This window comes from Budorcas taxicolor, chromosome 20 (assembly GCF_023091745.1).
Source record: "Budorcas taxicolor isolate Tak-1 chromosome 20, Takin1.1, whole genome shotgun sequence".
NCBI lineage: Eukaryota > Metazoa > Chordata > Mammalia > Artiodactyla > Bovidae > Budorcas > Budorcas taxicolor.
This window is the reverse complement of record NC_068929.1, coordinates 44,412,818-44,431,941: the sequence shown is the minus strand read 5'-3', so window position 1 is coordinate 44,431,941 and position 19,124 is coordinate 44,412,818. Positions and strand designations below refer to the sequence as shown.

General features: G+C 38.4%; 1 protein-coding gene across 1 annotated transcript; it reads left to right on the top strand.

Annotated features, from left to right (window-relative positions):
- The first annotated feature begins 230 nt into the window (after positions 1-230).
- On the top strand, positions 231-18,381 carry SUB1 (SUB1 regulator of transcription). Its single transcript, XM_052659136.1, has 5 exons — positions 231-314; positions 2,893-2,965; positions 5,623-5,745; positions 13,540-13,648; positions 15,283-18,381. Exons 2-5 carry the CDS (start codon positions 2,894-2,896, stop codon positions 15,360-15,362), a joined length of 384 nt encoding a protein of 127 aa, XP_052515096.1. The 5' UTR covers positions 231-314; position 2,893; the 3' UTR covers positions 15,363-18,381.
- The last annotated feature ends 743 nt before the right edge of the window (positions 18,382-19,124 follow it).

Genomic DNA, 19,124 nt, shown 5'->3' with positions numbered 1-19,124 from the left:
CAACTCTCACATCTATATATGACTACTGGAAAAACCATCGTTGCTAGTCATTCGTGTTTAATTCGTTCCCTCTTTCACTCACAGTCAAATCCAATCTTCGCTGCATCTTTCCCGGTTTCAGTTCAGGATGAGGGGCGGGCCCTTTAAGGCCCTGGAAAGGGTTTCGGTGTCGGGTTTTGGCGAGGAAGCCGCGCCCCGTCGCGTGTGCGTAGTCTCAGCGGGGCGGGGCCGGCGTCTCTCTGCTGCCGTCACTTCCGTTTCTCTGTCAGTCGCTAGTGAGAGAGCAGAAGGCACTTCGGCTACTGGAGCGGAGCGTGAGTGCACGGGACCCCGCCCCCACCCCTACCCGTCGAAGCACCGCTCGGCCGACCCCTACCTTCCCAGCTCGGCCACTCTCCGCCTGACGCCCGGGTTCCTTGTCGGCCACGGCCGCAGGAAATGGCGGCGCTGCCTGATCTCCCCCTTCCCTTCCTCGGCCTCTCCGGACCCCCTCCTCCGTCCCGGACTACGAGCCCCACGCGTTTCAGGCCCCCTTGGCGCGTGAAGCTGGCTCCCGGGAACGGCCCCGGGGTAGCGGGTGAGGCGATCTCGGGCGGCGGGTGCGGCCGGGCGGGGCCGAGGAGCCTCGGGAAGGGGCCCGGGGCACCCCCGGGACAATGCAGCAGCGGCCCGGTCCCGGGCGGGGGCGCGTGCGGGGCCTGCGTCTCTGGGGTCCTCATCCTTGCTCCCCGGAGCTGGGACGCTCTAGGGGCGGGAGGGAGCGGACCGGGTCGGAGGAGGCCGTGGGTGCGGCGGGGGAGTCCGTGGGTGGAGGAGTGAACGGCTGGTGTGTTGGGGGGAGAGTGAGCTCTTCGAGGGAAGAAAATGGCGCTTGGTGCAAGTCCCTCCTCTTCCCACTCCGTCTCCTCTGCATTTCGGCGCCTCCTACGCCCCCTCCGACCAACCTGTCTCCCACCGCCCCAGCCGTCGCCTGTCCCGGGGTTCGGGAGGCTTGCTGGCATCCCGGGACCCGCTTCCCCCGTTTGGGTGCTTACCACCCTCGTGTGGTACCGAATTCTCGTGCCCTTTAGTTCTAGTTTATCTTTACCTCTTATTTTCTAATCCTTCTTCCCCCAGGCCTTTATTAAAAATCGAAGATTTCCTTTTTTTTTTAAGCTGTTGTTTGCTTTTTCTGTATATTCCGCACGACTATTACTCGTAATTCAGTATTACTTTGCCTGAATTACGAGCCACGCCGTCCCCACTCCCCGCTCCCGAACAGTAAAGGCTCATTAAGTAAAAGTGAAAATACATTTTGTTAGTAGTTCAAAGAGTAGTTTAGTTACCATTATCTGGTTTTCATGACGGAGGGACTTATTTGGGTTAAACACGAGGTGGTTCTTTGAAATGATCTTAGCCACCCCGGGCACCTTTAATGAGCAGATGGTGTAGTTATGCTTGACCGTTTCAAAGTGAAAAATAGGTTATGTTCAATTTAATTACCTTAAAAAAAAAGCTTCTTGGCATTATTAGCAGCTAGCATACAGAAACAACTACACTGATTTTGGAGATTAGGCTGTAAAGTGGAGCAGTAACTGGATTAATGTATAAAATGTGGTTGTAAACGTTGCTGGCTCCCCTCTGAATTTACTCTTCTTGTTATCAAGAAATTGCCAGTTAAAATCAACATGGCTGGGTGGAGCATGGTTTGAGCTTTTTGAATTAAGTGGCTAGAGTAGGGATGGCCCATTTCTTTTACCTTGACCTCCTCTTGTGAGACACATTGAATGCCATTGCTATGCAAGTTTAGTACACAGCTGAATTACTTATGGTTGTTGAAGTCTTTTTTTTTCTCTTTTATTCAGCAAACATTTACAGTGTCTCTTGTGTATATTGGGCCCTTGAGGGCATATAGAAATTAATAGGGCACAGTCTCTTCTGAATTGGAGATGCAGGGAGCGAAAGATACTTGCTATGAAAATACATGGAGTTTTACCACTTGGTATTACAAGTGCTTTGAAAAGAGGTAGAGCATGAAATTCCTTGAAATTTGGGACACATAGAGGCACAAGACTCTGCTTTAGGTTCAGGCACTCTGTAAACTCCACAGGGAAGGCACTAGCCTGCGTACCTCTGTCTGGGGGGATCTCCAAAATCTAGGGAACTAGGGTCATAGTAGGAAGTGGAGGAAAGGATTTACCCCTCCCGTAAGCAGGTTCTTCAAATTTTAGTTATATTTCAGAGTAGAAAATCAGTGTGAAATGTAAGTGAACGTTAATTATGTATAACTTTGAATCAGAACTTGCTCTTTTGATTGGAACGGTCAAAACGAAAAGATTAAGAACCTACACAGAACATGAAAAGTATGACTATAATGATAAAGCTAATTAGATAAAGACAGCTGTATAGTACAGTTGTCCACCATGCTATGTGTACATTGGGATTAATTCCTGCAATGAATAATTGTATGTAAGTCTCATTGGTGGGAAATAAAAAGCAATACTGAGAATTGTTCATATTTCTTCCTGGTTTGACAGTGATTGCTGTCAGCTGTGTCTTTGCAATGTACTCTATCTGTAAACATCTAACTCCTATCCATAAGCATCTAACCCTGCTAAAATGAAGTATAAAAAGACCCACTGACTTTGAGAAGGAAATAGAGGTAGGAGTATGAGATGTGTATGACATTTAGTTCTTTGCTGGGTTTAGAACTCTTCCCTCTGCATGTTATTTTCAACATGGAAGAGCTTTAGATTAAGAGCATAACTTCTATAGCATTGTGCTCAGTGTAACAATTCTAGTGCCCCACAATGGTAGAATGAACTGTGGAACTTCTTGAATCTTTGGGGTAGAGTTAAGTTGAAGGTAATGAAAAAGTTTATGAATTATTTACATAATGTATTTTTCTTTCAGAATGCCTAAGTCAAAGGAACTTGTTTCTTCAAGCTCTTCCGGTAGCGATTCTGACAGTGAAGTTGACAAAAAGGTGACTGTTACTACTCCAGGTCATTTTTGTGATACTTAATTCAGCAGTATTGGTTCTGAAGGACAGCAGAGCGTCTCAGAACCTTAAAATGAGAGCCTGGATGGATGTTTCTGATAGTGCAGGTGGCCCCTGACCCACTTGACTGAAATGCCTAGATACTTGTGGTATACAAGCAGGCCACTCCCTGAAGTCAGACTTGAGCAAGTTTTCTGACTTCAGCAAGTTTCCTGTTGAGGCTTTTTAGGAGCTTTACAACCTCTACCTCAGACCCCGGGGGAATAGCACTAAGTTTAGGCCAAAGCCACTATTAGCTATTGCTTAGTAGACTTTTTAAACTGTAGGTATTCTTTATAGTGCTTGTGCGTTCTAAGTCATGTCTGACTCTTTGCAACCCCATGGACTGTAGCCCACCAGGCTCCTCTGTCCGTGGGATTTCTAAGCAAAAATACTGGAGTGGGTTGCCATTTCTTCCTCCAGGGGATCTTCTCTACCCTGGAATCAAACTCGAGTCTCCTGCATTAGCAGGCAGATTTTCTACCTGGGAATCCCATTCTGTATAGTAGTTGAGCCATATTATATGAACTTTTTGAAAACAGAAATCAGTTTGATAGTCTTCTTAGCCTCTGAAGATTACATAAAATTTGGCTTGGTACGTTTTAAATTAGAATGTTATTTACTCGGATCCTTTCCTTTTAGTTAAATCAGCACTCAGCAAAGCTAGCATGAAATTACCCATTTTGATAGAAAAGGCTTTTTCTGCATTAGATGATAATTGTGCTGTAAGCTTAACTGCATTCTGCTTAACTGAAGATCTCACACTGTAGTGAGGGCTTCTTCCACAACTGTCCTTTATCTCCTAGTAGCTACGTAGTTGTGTCTCTGAGCTCAGTTAATAGTGTTAAAAGAGAGCTTCTATGAGGATCTTGAAATACATATCATAATTTTGCTTGGAAGATTGAAAAAAGCTTCAAAGAGCATGCATAGCTATATTTGAGAAGGAAATGTCTTTTAGTTTTTAATTTGCACACAGTATATCATTTGAATACATTCATTTAACAGATTCTTTATTGAGCTTTTACATGCAGGAAATGTACCAGTCTACAGGGACTATACAGAACTGATAAAAAGAGTAATTGCTTAGTGAGCTAATTTTTGCTATTTATCCTAAACAGTACTATTAATCCTGCAAGTACTTCCATTAGATGAATCCACTCTTTAGGTTTGTGTACATAAATATATACATTTTATTTTGCCTAGTATCATATAATTTGGTAAAACAGTAATAATTTATACCTTCCACTAAGGAACTAAGAAGCTTCCCTGATAGCTCAGTTGGTAAAGAATCTGCCTTCAGTGCAGGAGACCCCTGCATTCCCTGGGTCTGGAAAATCCACCTGGGTGGGGAAGATCCACGAGCCGGCAAAGGGATAGGCTACCCACTCTAGTGTTGTTGGGCTTGGGGAACCAGGGGGAGCTCAGCTGGTAAAGAATCCTCCTGCAATGCGGGAGACCTGGGTTCGATCCCTGGGTTGGGAAGATCCCCTGGAGAAGGGAACAGCTACCCACTCCAGTATTCTGGCCTGGAGAATTCCATGAACTGCATAGTCCATGGGGTCCTAAAGAGTTGGACACGACTGAGCCACTTTCACTTCACTTCACTTCAAGGAACATGACTGCCCCCTACTGTTTGAATCGGGAGCTCTACTGATTTTCATGGACTGTTAGCTCTTTTTTGAGAATGAGTCTATATAAAAAGCTTTTATAGTAATGCTGCTTTTAAAATGTTTTGATTTTGAATGCTAGTCTAACACATTGCTGTCTAAAGTGATTTTTTTGTGATGAGGAAGTTTTGTGATGAGTTGTTGACCTCTGGTCTCCAGTACAAAATAGCTTTCTTAGCTTTCCCTACTCATAAACTCCCTGAACCAATTTAAGTCCCTTTTGGTTTTCTCGTCCTTTTTTTTTTTTCTTTTAAGTATTTTATATATTTGGCTGCACTGGGTCTTAGTTGTGGCACTTGGGATTTTCTGTCTTCCCGCGACATGCAGAATTTTTTTTCTTTTTTTTTAGTTGTGGCATGTGGGATGGATCTAGTTCCCTGACCAGGGATTGAACCCCGGCCCCCTGCAGTGGGATCACAGAGTCTTAACCACTAAACCATCAGGGAAGTCCAAGTCCCTTTTGGAATAGGCAGGCATAAATAATCATAAATTGGTTGTTGTCTTTCTAATTAGTATGTTTTTTTTTGTAAAAAATAACTGACTAGTAGACTTGTGGTTTCCAAAAGTTTTAAGTGTATTTAAAAGCAACGGTAGCCCCCCTCAGTCTTTTTTTTCTCACAGAGAAATTTTATGTGGGATCCCAATCTATAATATAACTGTTGGTCTGGTGAATACCACTCTAATGCCTGAAGTATCTTAGTTTCCCAGGAAACCCAAAAGCTTGAAAACATTGTACTAGATAACAGTGGTGTGTTAGTTTCATAGTTCTGTTGTCAGGGAAAACTTAAAACTTGCCTGTGTATATATTGATGATTTTTTATTAATAAGTGTAATCTTTTGATCCTCTTAAGTCTTAAAAAGTAATGCAATCTTTTGAACCTGAAATGCATTTTGTTCTTATGCAAATTTTAACCATATTTTTGCTTTTCTTTCAAGCTAAAGAGGAAAAAGCAAGTTGCTCCCGAAAAACCTGTAAAGAAGCAAAAAACTGGTGAAACTTCCAGAGCGCTGTCATCCTCCAAGCAGAGCAGCAGCAGCAGAGATGATAATATGTTTCAGGTAAAACTGGTATTTCCTTAATCCAGAAGTGTTACCCAGCTTGATCTGAAGAATATGAAAAGTACCTCATCTGATAATGCCTACTAATCTCTTCTGTATATTATTCTCTTGACTAAGGATAGTCCTTGAAATATAAGAAGAAGTTGGTAGAAATGAAAGCAATTTATATGATGCTAGATTTTTGTTACGATCTAGAGTTCTGTGGTTTTGCTGTATTTAAAACAAAGGGAGTTTAAAAGTTAGAGGAATCAAAAGAAGAAAGATTGAAAACTGCACATTTATAGAGAAGATTGGAGGAGGTAGGTCTAGCCCTGGGCTGTGCACTGTGGATAGGATACTACTAGAGGGGAGACTGCAATATGACCTGCCTAATTTTGGCTTGATAACAGAAAAGGTAAAGAGAAAATGAGCCTTCTGTTTGTATATTGGGTGGGGTGGGGGGTTAGAAATAAGGTTGAGTACTGAGGGAAATACATTAGAGGGCTTTGATGAAATTACTGATACAGCTTTTTCCCTTGGGTTTCTTATCTTGTTTTAGGGAGACTTGTTATTGGCATCGTGATACAAGAAGGATTTATGGGAGAGGCCGTGATGATAAATTGATGTGAGGTGATAAGGGCTTAGATGGTTTTCCCAGCAGATGGAATAGTGATGATTAAGAGAGCTAGTGAGGAAGAGTGGACTGGAGGAATGAAGCAATCAGTGAAGACTGGTTTCAAATTTGAGACAGTAGAGATGGTTTCACTGATAAATGGCAAGGGTGGTTAAGTTTGGCCTTTGTGACCTGATTATAAGTGTGGTAAAGTGTCTTTCCTTTTGCACCTGGAGGATTTAGTTGGGAAATGTTCATGTGGGAAACATTAGTGCAGTTGACTGAAGCCTTCCACTGAAGTAAGCATAAACCAGAGAGGGAAGAGGAGGTGATTGAGTACATGTCTTGTGATAACTTAGGATGGAAGGAAAAAGAGGATATAGGTAAGAGAAGGTGAAAGAAAGTAAGAAGAGTGTGGTAATGGGAACAAGAAAAAAGTAAGTGCTTTGTGGGAACATAAAAAAGATAAGAAAGAGACGTTAGTATTAGTTGAAGCCAGAAGGTTGGACAAGATGAGAATGCAAACATGTTTTTATTAGAAAGCGAGACTTGTGTGTGTGTGCACCCTTTTGAAAAAGTTAGTGATGTCCTTGAAAGACAGAGTACCAGTATTAAGGTGAGAATGGGAAACTAGACATTGGATGCTTTTATTCAATTTCGCCTTGTTATATGTCTGGATTAAGAAATAAGACACATGATAACTGTACTTAACACTGTATTGAACATTTGAACTGTACTAAGTGGATTTTCACTCTAGTTCTCTTGCCTGGAAAATCCCATAGAGGGAGGAGCCTGGTGGGCTGCAGTCCATGGGGTCGCTAAGAGTTGGACACGACTGAGCATCTTCACTTTGACTTTTTACTTTCATGCATTGGAGAAGGAAATGGCAACCCACTCCAGTGTTCTTGCCTGGAGAATCCCAGGGACGGGGGAGCCTCTATGGGGTTGCACAGAGTCGGACACGACTGAAGCAACTTAGCAGCAGCAGCAGCAGCAAGTGGATTTTCAGATGTACCAGTCATGCAAAAAATGGTAATGTGTTAGCTTGAATATACTAGTAGTTTTTTCACTCTGAGTGTCTGAATATTGAATCAAGTTGTACATTTTAAATACATACATTTTAAAATTAAAAATTATGTTAAAAATGACAGAGTGCAGATTATTTACTTATGGGCTTTAGTCTTCGGACTTTTGTATATTTTAGAGGTACTAGGAGTAGACTAATTCGATAGAGAACATAAATTGCTGTTTGTAAGGAAGAATTATGAAAGGGCCCTCATTTATTTGAGTAGACAATATGATTAAAACTATGATAAAGGCTGAGAAGTTAACGTCCAGATGATTATGAGTGAGAAAATGCTCGGAATCTTTCCTGAGGAAGTGACATTTGAAGTTTACGACATAAAGGAGCAGCCAGCTGTGCCAAGTGTGGGGGAGAGGAAAGCATTTTCAAAGTAGAGGGCATTGTGCAGATGCCTTGAAGTGGGAAGGAGCTTGGATTGTGTAGGAAGGTTGGCTGAGAGTGTAGATAGGAGGTCTAGTTGGTAAAGAAGGTGAAGGGTCAGCTCTTGTAGGGCTTTCCTATTGGGAGGCCATTTTTAGGAGTTGAACTTTCTCCTAAGTGCACTTGAAAGCTATTATAAGGGGCAGAAGGAAATGTAAAATCTGCAAGAGAGTATCACTTCCTTTCATAGCCTTTCCCCCTGTATAGAATGAAGGAATACTTTGGAATATTTCAACTTAATATTTATACTAAAGATACAGACTTCTTTCAAGTATTTACTTGCAACTATCTTGGGCTTTTCTCTGATCAGTTCTGTTTGCTATATGCCTACTTATACTTGGATAATAATAGAGCCTCTGTAGCTTCTTAGTGGATTTTATCTTGTCTGCCTTACCCTTGTTTGTACAGATAAACCAGGACCCATGTTTAGAGATTTTATTATATTAGAGCAGGCTGGGGAAACTAGTTCTTTTATTATGGGGAGGTTATCTCACCAAAAAGAAGTGAGTTCAGTTCTTAAACCTTCATTTGAAAGGATCCCAAGCCTGAAAGGCTATTTATAGACGCCTCATTCTTTTGAAAGTGCCTCTGGGAGGGACATAGGCCTTATTTTCAGATAAGATCTAGTCTGTGAAAGTAGTCTGGGTAGGCATTCTAAGAGAATTGTTATTGTTCAGTTGCTAGGTCGAGTCTGATTCTTTGCAACCCCATGGAATGCAGCACACCGGGCTTCCCTGTCCTGTCATCTCCTGGAGCTTGTTCAGACTCATGTCCATTGAGTTGATGCCATCCAACCATCTCATCCTCTGTCGTCCCCTTCTCCTGCCCTCAATCTTTCCCAGCATCAGGGTCTTTTCCAATGAGTCAGCTCTTCGCATCAGGTGGCAAAAGTATTGGAGCTTCAGCATCAGTCCTTCCAATGAGTATTCAGGGTTGATTTCCTTTAGGATTGATTGAGTGAAGAGATAATACAACATTTAATTTCATTGCCATTAGAGCTTTTTCCTTGAAATGGTATTTTGGCCGTAGAAAAATATTTTGGTGGTTAATACTGACTTTTAATTTGAATCCAAAGCATGTTAGAGTGAGTACATTCGTTATATAAAATGAGGACTTTATTAGTAATAATGGTTTGATAATTTATTAGAAAGGTGCAGGATGGGGTTTTTAAAAGGGAAATGAGTTACTCTCATTGTATTTTGTAAATTTGTAATAAGTTTTATTTAATTTTAAAAATAGTACTATATGTTTTCTATGTTTTTCATTTGCCAAAAAAATGCCTAGAAAATAGCTTCCAGAGTGGAACTTTGTTAGAGATTGCTAGAATCTTTAAGGATCCAGGTTATCAGGTACACTTTACCAAAGACAAATCTAAAATCTAAATTAAAATTGTTTGGAGTAGCCATAAGACAAGACTAAAAAACACAAAACTAAATACTCATCTTTTGAGAATAGGTCACTAATTAGAAATAGGTCACTAATAGAATAGGTCTGCTCATTAGAAAACTAACTAGTAGAATTAGTTTTCTCTGTGTGTAGTGTGAGGTAGTTGTTGAGACTCATTTTTCACCCCTGTACAGATAATCTAGTTGTTCTATTACCGTTTGTTGAAAAGACTGTTCTTTTCCTATTGACTCACCTTGGATATTTATAAAGAAAATCAGTAAATATATAAAATATCTATTTCTAAACTCTGTTGTATTCCATTGATCTGTATGCCTGTCTTTACTTCAGTACCACACTGTCTTAATTACTGTACTTTTATGGTGAGTTTTGCAGTCAGGTAGCGTAAGTCCTTTAACATTGTTTGTTTTTCACCTTCAGAATTATTTTTGCTATTCTATGTATTTTGTATTTACATACACATTTTATAATAAGTTCGTCAGTTTTTATAAAGTCTACTGGGATTTTGATTGGGATCGGGAAAGCTGAAGAACAGTTTGGAAAAAATCTGCAACTTGATCATATTGGTATCTTTCTCCATTAATTTAGATCTTTTTGAATTTCTGTTTTGTAATTTTTCTGGTATATCTTCTGTCAAATTTATTCCAAAGCATTTTGTGTGTTTTGATTCTATCTCAAATGTATTGTTTCCTAACATCATTTTCTAGTCATTCGTTGCTAAAAATATATATAATATTACATAATATATGTAAATTATAACATTCAATATTTTATAAATGTGAAATATATATTTTTAATGATGTGTTAGAATTTTCTCTGTTGATGATTTTGTCTGCTTTTATATCATCCTTTTTCTTGCTTTATTGCTATTATTTCCAGAACAGTATTGAAAAGAAGTGGTGAGAGCAGACACCTTGGTTTATTCCTGATGTCAGGGGCGAAGCATGCTCTCTTTTCCCTCTAGTGTCTATCACTTAAGCTCTGGGATGAATGTGTGTGCTGTGGATTTGCTGCTTTGAACTGGGAGAATGAAAAGTAATGGAGTAAACACAGTGCAGTTTTCTGTAGGGTCCATCTTCGGAGATTTGTGTTAAAGTGGATGCTGGATATGTTAAGGGAGCGTATAAAAAATGCACAGTAAGTTTTGGTTACAGTAAGTTTCAGATTTTGGTGGAGCAGCATCATTCTGTGTCATCAGGCTTTCTTTTCCTTTTCACCCCCACAGTTCTTTGGTGCTGGTGTTCTCTGAAGCATTTTTGCCAAATTTTAGTGTCAGTTTATTGATCTATACTTTTTCCCTACTTTAAATAATTTATTTATTACAATCACAAATGATTTGAAAAATGTTTAGGGACTTCAAATTGTAAAATCATAAAGGTTTAAATATGTGATGGTCAGCCATGTTTGGGAGGAAGAAAAGACCTCGTTAAGTTCGTCTTTGGCAAACAAAACAGTTATGCACGTCATTGAAATTGTGGGTGAGGACGCTTGTGAGAAGCTTCTAGTGGTCGAGGTAGGAGTTAACATAGCTACCAACAGTGTGTAGTGTTAACTGTATTGTGCCATGCTGGTTACATAAAATAACTGAGTATTATTATTAATTTAAGACTGAGCATTATTATTAATTTAAGAATGGCATTTAAAATGCCATTCATATACTTATATTGTCTTTTTTAAAAAATAGATTGCTTTTGGTCTTGATCTTTAACTTTTTTTCCTAGTGAGATTTTAAAGTTGTAACCATTTTCTACATCAGATTTCTCAGGAATAAAAGGAAGATTTGCAGAAAAGGTGGTGTTATTCTCCTTTGTTTTTCTTTCTTTTTTTGGTTCTTATTCCAAAGACCTATATAAAGGCTTCAGAATTCTCTTACTGGCATTTCAAGTCCTTTTCAGTATTTGCTCCATCTATTCAGCCTATCCTTGAATCTGCATCCCTGAATCCTTGATCAGTATTGTATCTTTCTCCTTTCCTTTGTCTGTTTCCTCATCACTTTTTCCTTAAGTAATGGCTTGTAGTTTTTCAGGGTCAGATTTCACCACTTGCAGTCTCTTCTACTGCTCAAGCCCACACTGAATGCAGAGTTGACTTACCTAATCAGTATTAATTTTGGAGGTTTTTAGTGTATTTTAATTATATCTATTCATCTGTCACATGGGCTTACCACAAAACCAGAATGAAATGGTGTTCACGTCAGTGCTGTAGGTGCCTAAGATAACTTTACATATTCATTTAAGTCAATATTATAAATCACTATTGGGAGTTTCACTGTGATAATTATTTTGGTCTTATTTAATTCATCCGTTAAAACAGTTTGCTGGGAACCCAATATGACAGGCACTAGGGATACAAAGAGGACTGTAAAAAATAAGCCATTAATACTGACAGTAAGATCACTGGTAACTTTAGGAAGGGAAGATGGAACCTGTTTGGAAATGGTAGATACGAAACCAGTGGAAAGGGAAAGAATGTACAATACAGTGCTGATTTGAACTACCTGGGTCCAGTTATACATGGATAGTTTCCAATACTAAATACTTCATGATTTGTTGTTGGTTTAATCCTCAGATGTGGAGGGCCTGGCTATAATTTATGCTTGGATTAACCCCCCTGAGTTGTTCCAAGGGTCAGCTATATATGGAAGAAATGGGATACAAAAGGTATAGAACTTAGGAATTCATGATGATGTGGGTAAGAGATTTAAGGCATTTATCCATACTTAATGGACTGTATTTTCTCCACAAAGCATGAGACATACCCTGAAAGTAGGGGTCACACCAACAGGACAAGAAACTTATTTGAGAATGAAAAACTAAAGCAAAATGAATAATATCTGAGATAAGAAAAAGCAGCTTGAGCGCATCACAGGCAAGATGAAAGCCGTAAGTGTGTACTTGTGTTAGCACAATCCCAATAAGAGGGATTAATAATGAAGGGACCCAGATTTGTAAGGAAAGGGACTTTTTGATGTGTCTTAAGCACAAAATCATAGCTAGTATTTTAAGTTAGTAAGAGTGAAGAGTAGGTTTAAAATGGGTAAGAGGCAGGCAGAGAGAGTAGAGGTTTTGACTAGAAAGTGTAATTTCTTAGCTTACGTGCTAGACAGTACATTGCAGCAGCATAAGATATGTTGGAAAGTGCTTGTAGTCACTGTTGAGTAAAACCTTTTCCTTCCCTGTGCCATTGGTAGTTAGGCAGCAGTAGATTTTTGAAAAATAGTTTTCTATGAAAAGTTCTAAATTCTCAGTTTTAGACTGTAAGTAGAATGTGTTAAAATGTCATATGAAATGAATGTCTAAAAGAAAAAGCTCTCTTGTTCCCATCGACTGGAACTCTGGATTCTTATATTCAGAATGATTGCTAAACCAGCGTAGCTGGGCGAGTCTGTGGATTCCTACGGTTGTAGTTTGTACCAGATTTTGCTTTCTCATGATTTTTATTGTAAAAAAAAAAGACAACATAAAACTTAACCATCTTCCCCATTTTTAAGCATACAGTGATATTAAATATTTTCACATTTGTTGTGAAACACATTTCCAGAGCTTTTTCATCTCGTAAAACTATTACATAACAACTCCCCCTTTCTCCCTATCCCTGCTGCTGCTGTGTGTCGCTTGTCGTGTCCAACTCTGTGCGACCCCATAGATGGCAGCCCACCAGGCTCCCCCATCCCTGGGATTCTCCAGGCAAGAACACTGGAGTGGGTTGCCATTTCCTTCTCCCATGCATGAAAGTGAAAAGTGAAAATGAAGTCGCTCAGTTGTGTCCGACTCTCAGCGACCCCATGGACTGCAGCCCCCCAGGCTCCTCCGTTCATGGGATTGTCCAGGCAAGAGTACTGGAGTGGGGTGCCATTGCCTTCTCCCCTCCCTATCCCTATCCCCTGGTAACCACCATTCTACTTTCTATATGGTCTGACTACTCCAGGTAGCTCATTAAATGGAATCATCCAGTATGAAGCTTTTTGTGATGGGCTTATTTCACTTAGCATAAGATCTCAAGGTTCATGCATGTTGTACCATGTGACAGTATTTCCTTCTCTTTTAAAGCAAAGTAACTTCATTAATGTATGTCCCACATTTAATGTAAAAATTATTGTAAATGTGACATGTACTTTGTTTCATCTTCTTAGAAAGATTTCTTTTTTAACAGTGATAGCTCCTTTGATGTAGTGTTGATATCGAGAACTGTAATTATTTTTGTGTTTAGAAGTAGAGTGAGTGTGCAGCAAGTGAGAATATAAATATGGATATCATTGTTAAACAGCTGTTTTATGTTTTTTTTCCTTTTGTAGATTGGGAAAATGAGGTATGTTAGTGTTCGGGACTTTAAAGGGAAAGTCTTAATTGATATCAGAGAATATTGGATGGATCCAGAAGGTGAAATGAAACCAGGAAGAAAAGGTAAGGTTTAATTTCCTAAATTTGGTCCTAATATTGGGATTATGTAAGCTTGAAATTGTTTGGACTTTATTTGAAATTGGAATAATGTTGGCAGTGAATAGGTCCTGAAAGATTCTCTTTGTCTTCTATAGCGTTTTTGGACATTTAACTTACTTTATGAGATGTCTTAAATATAGCTGTTGAAATACCTTCTCCTCCCCCAGTAATACCCCTAGTATCACTTCAGTTGGCTGCCACTTTATTGTTAATTTGAATGTGTCTTTAAGAAGATGACCTCAGTTCCGAACTAGAGTGGGGACATTGGGAAAGTATAACAGCTGGAATGGAAAATCCTGATCTACAGCATTGACTTCGGATTCATCTCCAAAGGATATTCTTTAGGGTGATATCCTAAAGGACAAATGTCCTCCATTTGTGCTTCATCCAGTCCCAAGCATGGCATCATCACAAAAGCACACTTTCTTTCACGAAATAGCAAGAGAATATTTGTGCACCAATACAGATCCTTGTATTTGGCTGGTTAGCTGCTTTAGGTTGCCCCTTAGCTAATGAAAAATGCCTCCTTATTTTTTTCTGTTTTGCCCGCATGCCGTTTTGAAAAGCACCATGTTTGCCTCATTGAATTTTGACTTTATTAAACTTAAAACCTTTGTTTTCACACCCTTTTCTTCTTTAGGCCACTTTTGGATTGATCATTCAAATTGCCCCAATGTAGCCAATGGCAAATTTCTTGTTACTGTAAACATTTACTAAAGTGATTGATTAATCCTTCCTCAGTGTTGTCCCAATACATTCTCCTCCTCCTTCTTAATTCCACGGCCTCCTAGCAGTTTTTTGAGAAATTTATTAATTCTTCCATTTCTAGTTTCTCTCTTTGTATGTGTCAAGGAATAGAACACTAGAAGTTTAAAGTACAAAGTACTTTCTGTTCATACTTTTTCATCTTAAATAGGAACAACATGTCATTAGCTAATTTTTAAATGTTTGTCAGGTGATATGCTGAGATTTTATTCACTTTGGCTAATTTTTCACAACAGCTATTTGCGTTATAAGCATCTTTTTACAGGTGAGGAAACTGAGGTTTAATGGAGTTAGTGACAGTGAGGCTGGTATTTGAACCTTGGCAGCATGACTCCAGAGTGCATGCTTAACCCAGTATGCGTGATTTAGAAAGTTCATGGGCCATGTCTCAGGGCTTTTTCCGGAGTGAAATGAGTGCTTCTGGAAGAAAGCACAAAGTCATTCATGCTGAATTCCTGTGGAAATTGTGAGCAAATGTTGGAAACAGCTGGTTGTAGAAATGGGGTGTCACAAACCAAATATAAGCTTGGCCACGTAGCCTGCTAGTTTGTAAGCATTTGTGAGCCAGATCTTCAAATCATTATTTGTTCTCACTGGGTATAATAGGCATTATGTAGGATGTGGTGTTGAAAGTAAAACTGGATAGAAGGATGGACCTACAAAAGTAATTGTGATGAATATGACAAATAAATGTAAGAGATTTGATTCTTAGTGTGCCATTGTGCCATTTGAAATGGCAATTTTGATAAAACAGTATTTTAGTTGGAAGTAGAAAATCCTCAAAAGAGCTTAAGTAGCTTTTTTTAACTTTTGATTTTTAAACATTTTTTTAGGTATATCTTTAAATCCTGAACAATGGAGCCAGCTGAAGGAACAGATTTCTGACATTGATGATGCAGTAAGAAAACTGTAAAATCAGAGCCATATAAATTCTGTACTGTTCTAGTTGTTTTAATCTGTCTTTTTACATTGGCTTTTGTTTTCTAAACATTGTTTTCCAAGCTGTTGTATATTTGGATTGCAGAACAATTTGTAAGATGAATACTTTTTTTTAAATGTGCATTATTAAAAATGTTCTGAGTGAAGCTGATTGTCAGTTTTATTAAGGAGGCTTGCTTTTGTGTCCACCACCTAGTGTAAAATAAAATCAAGTAATACAATCTTAACTGTTGTGGCCTTCTTTGATCAGAAGAGTTGGTACTGTTTAAGGCCCAAAATAACAGTTTTATCTACCTTTTAGTTTCAGCTCAGCCTTTCCGTTCAAAAGGGTGTGCTTTGCATTGAATTTATAAACTTGTGATTTGTGAAATTCATAGTTGATCTGTCCTAATCAGATGTCTGGACTTGTTTGATTTTTTTTTTCCCCCGACCTCAGTGATATTTCACTTTCCCCTTTTTTCCTCACTTTTGTTTCTTTCTAATAATTATCTTGTCATGTTCAATTTTCATTTTGCCTTTGCTCTTTCTCTTGAATATGTTGTGCTAATTTGGAAAGTCTGAAACTGTCAAAATGTTAGTTATCTCAATAAGGTACTTGTAAGTAAAATATATGAGAACTACAATTACTAATTCTACTGTGTTAAGTATTAGGAGATATAGTTTGATAAACAACATAGCTTGTTTGAAAACTCCGAGCAAGTAAATGTATGTCATAACCTGTAGTATTCTGTGTAGTTGTTATCTTATTGCTTAGTCTGCAGAAAATAATAACTTAGGTGTCTGATTTGCTTTCACTTATTATACATACTCACCATGGGATGATACCTATAAAATCAGATATTGTTACATTAGACTAGGATTTAATAGAAATTATGAAAGCTTACTGGCCTAACATTTTATTTCATAACATTGAGTATGGATTATGGACAGCCAGAGATATTGCTGAGCTTAACTGTCATAGTAAATGTCAGTTTTTAGGGGAAAGAGCATATTGAGCACATATTTGTGATTTTTGGCCTTTGCTTCAGTAGACTTGGTTCTTTTGCAGTTTATCTACTGGACAATGGCATTCTAGACTTAATGTTACTAAGTTTTAGCAGGCACTCTGAATTGATTTTCATTGAGCCATAATGATGAAGCAGAAATAGGCTGAGGCACAGATTTCAGGGGTTTTGTAGCAATAAGTAGGGCATGGTGTGCCTTAGAATGTAAAGGAACTGTAACAGATTAAGGCGGCAGTGAAGAGGAAGGAATTCTCTTCACTCTAGATGATGACATACTGATATTTTAATCACATTGACAGGACATAGTTCTAGATAGAACAGTTAAAAGAAAAATTTAAAGATGTGAAAAATTGTTTCTGACATTTGGTAGCAAATCGCAAATGGTTACTGCCATATCAGAGAGTTGCACTATAATACCAAGTTTGATTACTACGTCTAAAACATTTTATAGTAGAATTGTCAAGGACTTATTTCAAAACCATCTGCCAGGCCACATGGAGTTACTAGTTTTTTTTTCTGGCAGCTATGTTTCTTTGACATTTTAAAGATTTTTTTTAGAAATGTTTTGAAGCAGTAACCCTAATATGTGCATTAATTGAGGAAATCCTCCTTTCTGATATTTTAGCCTATATCACATAATAGGTACCAAAGTGTTCAGAATACATATTTTAGACAAATCATGCTTGTTTGAAAACTTCCCCCTCATTTGGGAACATAGTAACTGAATTGGGTAGATTTGTAAATTCCTTATATATACAGAAAGGGTAGTTAGAACATATAACTCTGATTTTGGTATAAATGAAAAGGGAATAATGGGTAGCTTTCGTAGGTTTATGTGAAATTAGGAGGTACGTGCATTTTGAAACAATCTGCTAGTACAGAGATGGTGCTGAAATCTGTTACCTAGGCATTTTCTAGCTGTTTAACATTGTCATTAACACTTTCACCTAAGGAGTGTTTCTCTGGCAGATTTTTGATAAGGTTCTTGGTAAATTCATTTTGATATATTACTGAATATATAATATACAGAAATTATCAATCTCATGTGAAAGGGATGAGAACTGGGTTAAAAGAAGAGAAAATAACTTGTGTTGGAAAGAAAAGATAGGGTAATGTTTTCTGTTTCAACTTTACCTTCTTGGTAAGATTTCTTCCAGGAAGAAAGTATGGCATTTTGAGGCAATGGTTTCTTACCTAGTAATGCCAAAATTAATTGAATTCACATCAGCCCTTGGATGTGTGCAGTAGCAGGCCCTCTCTTAATGAATTTTTCCTCTGTGTTTTTTTAAACTACAAGTAGCATCTGACCAATTTCCAGGGCTCTTGGCATTTTATTTAAAGAACAACCACTAGAAAAACACTCTTATAATTTTGTTCTTGTTTTGCTTCATAAATGCCTAAGAACTTCTTTTGAAAGAAGAATGCTCCTACCTCGTTAGCCAGTCAAAATGCTGTGATGATCAGCCTATTCTACATAATGTGTTTAGGAAGAAAGACAGGAAAAAAGGGTACATCCTGGCTTGGCTATTGAGGGGAAAAGTGAAAGAACTGTGTATTGATTATTACGTGTTCCTGATGGGGGTATATTAGAAGAGTACTATGAAATTCTGAAATTTAAAAGTGCTAATAATACTTAGGATGTCTCCTGAAATTATTTGCAACTCACTTTTTATGGAAATTCAGAGAAACACTCAAAACACTTTTTGCTTTTTTTTTCTTTTTTAAAGTGGTGTTTTTCTAGATAAACTCTAGTGGTAAACATTCACATGGTTAACAAATATGTAATTCTGTATTTGTGGAATACCTGTCTGCTTTGTTTGGTACATCTTCCATGGAGATGTCGATGAATATAATACTGCATCTGTGAATATTTTAAATGTTGAAATAAAAACAAGAAATGTGCCCTCTGTGTCATCCCAGTTTCACAAACCGGAAGGTGAATGGCAAAGTTATCCCTTGAATAGGTTTTGTTAACTAGGACACCTTTTCTCTGTGAATGCTTTGGAATGTGAATTAGCCTTTGAGTGTTAAATCGTCTAAGGACCTCTGGGACTGGGTGATAAGGTCCTGTCTGTTTTCATTTACTTGATCCAAATGGAAAAAAGAAAAATATTAAGGTATATATGGCCTCTTTTACCTGTATGAGTGCTTTGCGGTCTGATTATTCCTTGTTATAATTAATTTATAAAGACTGTTTTTCCCTTCTTGATTAGTAGTTTTGCTTAGTTGAGATCTCTCATTGTTTAAATTTCCATTTAGGGAAACTTACACTGGGATAGAGAGATCCATGGAAGATTACTTATAACTCCTGTTCCACTTGATCAACTGTGAATTTTAATAAAACATTGACTCAAAAATCCAGTCAAGAAGAAAATAGTACTTGGAATCTACACAGTTAATCACTGATCTTGCAGTTTTGTGGTATGGCTCAAAGCAATTATGGTATAGACAAGGAGTTTGAGAAGCATGAAATGTTAAAATATCATGCAGAATTATTTACTATATAGCAGTTTATTAAAGACTTGCTGCCCTCTGTGTCAAAGATCTTGCTACACAGGACACCCCTTGACCTCATGTCAGTTCATCACAGAGTTCAAATCTTCCCAGACCTCCTTTTACAGCCATTTAGTCCTGGAATAACAAGGACCTACTGTTTCTGCCTCAAAGGAAGCATTCCTCTCCTTATTTCACTCTCTGGCTCTTGATAGTTTGAATAGTTTTTTTGTTTGGTA